General features: G+C 38.5%; 1 protein-coding gene across 1 annotated transcript; it reads right to left on the reverse strand.

Annotated features, from left to right (window-relative positions):
- Positions 1 to 1,521: 1,521 nt before the first annotated feature.
- On the reverse strand, positions 1,522 to 5,757 carry RMP24 (ribonuclease MRP subunit p24). The gene is made up of 3 exons (XM_010178082.1): positions 5,562 to 5,757; positions 2,133 to 2,341; positions 1,522 to 1,714 (listed from the first exon to the last, which is right to left on the reverse strand). Exons 1-3 carry the CDS (start codon positions 5,673 to 5,675, stop codon positions 1,561 to 1,563), a joined length of 477 nt encoding a protein of 158 aa, XP_010176384.1. The 5' UTR covers positions 5,676 to 5,757; the 3' UTR covers positions 1,522 to 1,560.
- Between the last annotated feature and the right edge of the window lie 745 nt (positions 5,758 to 6,502).

The following is a 6,502-nucleotide window of genomic DNA, read 5'->3' on the forward strand; positions in this document are numbered from 1 at the left end:
TCTGCATTTTGATCAGAGAATGACAGTTAATTTGATCCTACATGTACATAAGAAACAAATGGCAGTGAACCTTTCAAAGTTACTGTGCAAGTGTACAGGAGATATAAAAAGGTTACTTGCCAATCTTTGAGGCTGTGAGTAGAATTTGCAACAAACTCTTCTCCCCTGCCCTGGATTGCTTTCAAGTCTGCCAACTTACTTGCTGGTCCTATTTCTTAAGCCATGTCCATTGAGCCCAAATACACTGAAAGGAAACTATTCATTAGAATACTAAAGGAAAATACAGACCCTTAAACCCAAGAGTTTAAATGTTTTTAACTAATTCTCTTTCCAGAAGGGAAATTTGAAGGACGATTTGCAGAACCATCACTGCAGACAAAGAGTAGGGCAGGCTATAAACTCAGTCCTGAACAGTGACTTTCTACAGTCCTTTCTCATATCTGTGCTGCACTGAAAATGTAAAATCTGTCAGTGGAGACTGTTTTAACCTTGACAATTATCTATTCACATCAAAATGTTTTGGTGCAATAAGCTGACTACTGTCCAGGGCAAACCTAGTTTTGCAGAGTGAATTCCAGGAAGGAAGCAACTCTGAAGCCTCACTGATGCCTGACAAAACTGATACATTTAAGAAAGAAGTTCTCTCCTTAGCTGTTTTTGAATGAGACAGAAGTGACCCATTTTCATAGCACCACAGCAATTAGAAAGGAAACATCCCATGCTCTTTATAACTGTGCCACACTCGTAGCAGTAACAAATCAGGGTGCTGATAGCGCTCTAGTGTGGAGCTGTCAATTGGTATTGCGAGCATCCCGCATTAGAGCACAGTCTTACGAGGTTCTGTGTTACCCTGGGAGCAGTATTGTCTGTGGTCTAAATCACAGAGAACATACATTAAGAAAATGAAGATACTTAATCCAGTGATACACTGTTTTATCTCTTTGAGCGCTGTATTAAGTTATTTTGGAACCTTTGTAAAGGCTGTGTTCAAGGCTGTGCTTAAATTACCACAAGCATCAAAAGAGAGCAACACTACAGGACACTACATTGCACCTTTGAAAAAGTCATACCTGCAGAAAGTGCCAGTGACAGTATCTTTGTTTTACTCAAAGACACAAAGCAGGCATGAGATCTTTTAAATGGTGTTGTGATGCATTATCTTGAAAATAAAGGGGCAGTGAGGTGGAGCGAACTGCAGCCTCCCCACCCCCAAGCTGCTTTCAAGTCTGCCAGCCCATCGGCTGGTTCTGCTGGATTCACTGACAGGTCCAGTATTGTCAGCTTCCTCAAAAGACAGATCCTGGCTTTTAATTCTTGAGCCAGTAGCAACTGCAGAACAAGTTCAAGATTCCCAAGCATATTAGACTGGCTATTTTCTCATCTCCCTCTTGCAGACAATCAGTTCCCTCAGAATCAGAGCTTGCTTCTAAAAAATACGGTCTATGCGTTCACAGGGTACAATGCTGTTAGCTTGAGTTTTAAAGAAATAATTTTGTTGATTTACTAAAACTGGAACAATACTTATTGCTTTAATCTTTATTACTTTGAAATAATGAATAACTAAAGTAAATTCAAGAAGGTTTGCAAATCTGCCTTCTGTTTTTTCTCTTTTTCTTCTAAGTTAAGCATCCGTTTTAGCTTAGAAAAGTGAAATTTGGTGTTTCGGGGAGTCTTGGAAGCAGAGCTGGTTGTTGCCTGTCCGGATACACGTGTTCTGAAAAACAAAAGATGCAAATGTCTTAAAGAACCAGAATTAACACCAAGTAACTATGAAAGTGCATATATATCATTTGATTGAAAAAATTTGAATGTAAATAGTGTATTTTCAGGTGAAACTGAGCAGTTAGAAGTATAACTTTTATGCAGATTTTAAGCTGGACATTTCCCATAAATGACAAAAACATAATTGTGCATTCTTTGCACGTAGTCGCTTTTCTTTAGAATCTCTGATTTTAAAGGCTGGAAAGTTAAAATTGATCTGCTCAATCAGACCACTGAAGAAAAATACTCAGTTATGAATTTAAAGTTTATTAAGTGAGTGATCTGAAGCCAGTACGTGACACCCTTTCCAAACAAGGTGTAACACACTCTACTTGGCAAAGTGCCTCTTTAAATAGGAGAGAAACAGGTACCTGGGAAGTGATAATGGACTGTTCCTTTTAGATCCCAACCTACTGCAGCTTACAGGTGTCACTTTGTTTGCAGACTGCATTTTTACATCTGGTGTCCTCAGGCTAGATTTCATACTTGGAGTGCCAGAATTGTGTGCTCTGGTAGCCAGAAAATCCCTGCTTTTTCCATAATGTCTTGTTGTTTTGTTGCATGAGTTGCAAGTAACCAGCTATGGAGAGAAGAAAGGAAATTTCAACCACCCTTTCAGTCTTCATATTATAAAGAATTATCCAAACTATTCTCCGAATACCATGACACAAATTAAATATTTGCTTAAGTGAAACAGGAGATATTAAAAAGCAACATATACTTGTACACCAAGTATTTTCATTCAGGCTTCTTAAACCAAGCACGTTCTATGGGTTTATCTAGAAATTACTCCAGTCCCCTAGCAACTAATTTCAGGAGACCTGTAACACTGAATGTAATGTTGTACAGTGGAATATGGAAACAAACCCTGTCAAAACAGAAACATGAAACAGCACCTCAACTGGATGTAATCTTTAGTACACATAAGGGTTATTCATATTTTGCTAAAGAACATGACATACAGTGTGATCTAAATTCATTTGCATAATCTACCCTGATGAAGTGATATGACATGCTTTCCAGGGAGTCTTGAGATAAAATATTTAAATTACCAAACTCTCAGAAACAGTCATCCATAACTAATAACAGCAAGCCTTCGTGAACAAAGAAGAGGCTTTCCATTACTGCAAAAATACTTACTACAATACAGAGGAGGTTCTAAACAAAGGGCACTTTCTCTTCTATCTGTTTATTTCTAGGCTGCAGGCAACTTCCAGCAGCACAGTATGTTGCAGAGGTGCATCACAACAGATAATGTCAGATAGTCACAGAGACTGTCAGATATTCCTAATATGCCTAATGACTGCCATGGCAACTACTCTTATTAAAACAGACATGAGAGTAATACAGCCAGACAACTTTCTGAGGCACACAACTACACTGACTGAGAAACACAAGTTACGTGATGTTTCTGGTTAAAAAAAAACACCCTCAAAAGAATGTCACAAAAATGTCTAAGCAGTTTTGAAAACATCTATACCAAATAATTCTTCATTTCTAAGTGTTTAAATTTACCTAAATTCAGATTGCTTAGAAAGAATTACGATTAGAAATACCAAAATTAAAGGTTTTCAGTTAAGTGTTTTGACTATATCTAGGCATTATTTTGTCAGCCTAACAAACTGAAAAAGATCATTAACTTACACAGCTCAGGTACTGATGTATTTTAAGTTTTTCTACATTAAATTCAGATGGGGAAAAAAACCTCAGCATCATATGACAATTTAGCGCTCCACAGAATACAAATTGAGGTGAACATCTCACAGTGCATGAATTAGAGGATTAATCATAGCACTGCACAGCTAGTTTCTATTCCCTGAATTGCATATACAGTTAACTCCAAATATTTTAAAAGCCCTGAAATAGTTTGTAATGTTTTATGTTCTTTTCATGGCAGAAGCATTCGCAAATCAAGTTCTACTTGCCTAGAAAGGTATCAGAGGCACAACCTGTCACATTGTTGCTTGGTTTAACTTTCAACCACACTCAAACTTTCATTTTCGCAAGCCTCAGGTATTAGATAACAAGGATGTACATTGCTAGTTTTGAAGGTTGTCAGTTCCTGGCAGTATTTTAAATACTTAAGACTAGAAATACTTAAATCATAATACACGGCACAAATGCAAACAGAAATGAGAAGAACACAAGTGCAGCAAACTGTAAATACACACCAAGATGAGAATATTACCCAGAATTTAAACTAGACCTACTTAAAACTGAATTTTAAACTATTGATATGAATGCACAGTGCAGCCTACCAACCTCTTCAGCTACAGAATAAATGTAAGAACCCATCACAATTCCCTAGGACACTGTTCATTGGTCATCTAAAGAGACGGTTCTTAACGTATACTAGATGTTTGTGACTCTGCAAGAGAAAAATAAAGCAAAGATTCCAGCTTCTCAGATGCCCTTTCTCTTGCTGTTTTTTTGCTGCTCAACTATGATCTACAATTTGGAGAGAGTAATAGCAAGTGTGCCTTTCTGGAGCACCTTTTTTGCCCTGACAGCTCAGAACCTCTGTGATACTTCCTCAGTTTAATTTTGTGTCATTGACTCTTTACTAATTTTTGGTTTCACAGATTTTGCTCCCCAAACCAGCAGACTCTCATCTGAGAAAATGCCAAGTGTGCCAGCAACTGCTGGGCACAATAGGGTGCTGTCTCATTTATTAAAACAGCTGTTCATATAACCCGTTTTAATAGTAGTGCATGCCTTGGCAACACTAGATTAAGTGTATACTATTATTTACACTATTATTCTTCAAGTAATAGTATACTATTATTTTTCAAATAATAGTAAGTAGTACAAAAAATAGTAATTAAATCTTATATTAATTTTAGAAAAAAGAACCGAAGCCTCAAGAGCAACATTAACTTATTTAAATTACCTGTGTGGTTTGGTTTTGAAAGACTTCCTTTCAACAGTACTATTCAGACAAATGCAAAAAAATTCATTTGTACAGAAGGTAACAATAATCTGATGTAGCCATGATGGTCTACTGAGATAAATGAAGTAAAGCTTGTGAATATATCTATTTTTAGACAACTGATAAAACTGAAAAAAACCTGACAATCTATCAGTCACTCAAGCCCTTCCTCAGAGCTGGAACAAAGGCAGTGAACATCAAGCTACAAATACTGGCAAAACCAGCCTGTCTTCAGTCAATGGCATGTTTTTCTTCTTAGGTATGTTTTGGGGTATTCTTAGCAATGGATTTCTAAGGATTCTAATGGATTTTAGGATCTGCAAGGCGTATTAAGGCTCTGCATTTATGAGAGTTGCCTGGTCCTAGTTCTACCACATTCATAGGAAAAAAAGAACAGGCAAAAAATCTGCTGTTTCTGACATTTTTTGCAAAGCTACGCAAAAGATACGGTAGCTGACAATGGAAATGCCAAAGCTAACTGGCAAGAAGAAATTACCTAATTTTCAGCAAGATCTTAGACATCTGCAGAGTCTACCTAGACTGCTGCTAAAGAGATCAGAGGGAGGGCAGAGCTTTTGTGTAGCTTCTCTGACATGTGGGGTTGGGTTTTTGCGGCATGGGCGGTGGGGAGTGAAGCTTACTGCCCTTATCATTGTGCTCACAATCTCTCTGTTCTGGAGGGTAGGTTCTAAAAATTTTGATTATGAATAGAAGTTATCCCAAAAGAAAGGAAGAGTTATATGCTCATGAAAAAAGAAATGTGTAGGTGTGGGCTCCACTTCTAGAAGAATGATGTCCACATCTTTTTTATGCCATGGAAAGGTTTCAAGGAAATATCAGGTATTTGGCAGTTCCAAGTAAATATCCTTACCAGAGCACTTCTTGACTCCCTGTACTTTTTCAAAAGCTTTGCCTGTTTCATGTTAAGTTTATGGTTCTTCGTTTCTCGTTTCAGAACTTTCTCTATCTGTGGAGTCACTTTCATCTTTGGTTTGAGACGCACCCGGCGGCTATCAGGAACCAGGAACTGGAAGCAGTAAGGACATATCCCTTCTAATTCACATTTTCTATCTACAGATCAATAAAAGTAAAAGAGTAAAACTTAAATGAAATAATTATGTTTTATATGTAAAGCTTAAAATGGTGTGTTTCTATTTTAACATCATCTGGGTAGGTGTGTATGTATGTTTTCATTGTATGTTTCAGATACAAGTAGAACAGAAGAGGAAGATGAGTGCTGGTAAGTGACCCATATGTGCTCAGCCGAGCACAAGTCATGGATGCACAGCATAAGTTTACATAATATGTAATTGTAAATTTTCCGGTAAAACTGCAACTCCTCCTTAAAAATCTTTCACAACGGAGGCTCACAATTCTGCAAGGAGCTCCATCCAGGCACGGTGTTTTGCCAGATTAGTGACACCGAAGCCTTGTAAGCTCTTTGCCCATTTTAAGTGCAAGAAGATGCCAGCATCTCAGCCTGAGATGGAGAAGTGCTTTGAGATAAGGAAGCTGTGGATGCCCCCTCCCTGGAAGTGTTCAAGGCCAGGCTGGATGAGGCTTTGAGCAACCTGGTCTAGTGGAAGGTGTCCCTGCTGATGGCAGGGGGGTTGGAACTAGGTGATCTTTAAGGTCCCTTCCAACCCTGACCATTCTATGATTCTATAAATTTCAGAGCTAATAACAGGAGATGCGCTCCTGCATCTGCCTTACTGCTTCCTGGTGCCAGAGCTGGACGCCAGTACCTCTCTGTCACCCCGGAGGGAACACCGGGGCCCTGCTGTCCGGCCAGTACGGCCCTTCGGCCAGCTG

Source organism: Antrostomus carolinensis, unplaced genomic scaffold (genome assembly GCF_000700745.2).
Source record: "Antrostomus carolinensis isolate BGI_N321 unplaced genomic scaffold, ASM70074v2 scaffold42311, whole genome shotgun sequence".
Classification (NCBI taxonomy): Eukaryota; Metazoa; Chordata; class Aves; order Caprimulgiformes; family Caprimulgidae; genus Antrostomus; species Antrostomus carolinensis.

Excerpts from the sequence above, each read along its gene's own strand:
- RMP24 (XM_010178082.1), bottom strand. The coding sequence starts at position 5,675 with ATGAAAGTGACTCCACAGATAGAGAAAGTTCTGAAACGAGAAACGAAG. Across the intron at positions 2,342-5,561 it reads GGGAGTCAAGAAGTGCTCTG|CTGGTTACTTGCAACTCATG; the intron begins GTAAGGATATTT and ends TTCTCTCCATAG. Across the intron at positions 1,715-2,132 it reads AGTCCATTATCACTTCCCAG|AACACGTGTATCCGGACAGG; the intron begins GTACCTGTTTCT and ends TTTGTTTTTCAG.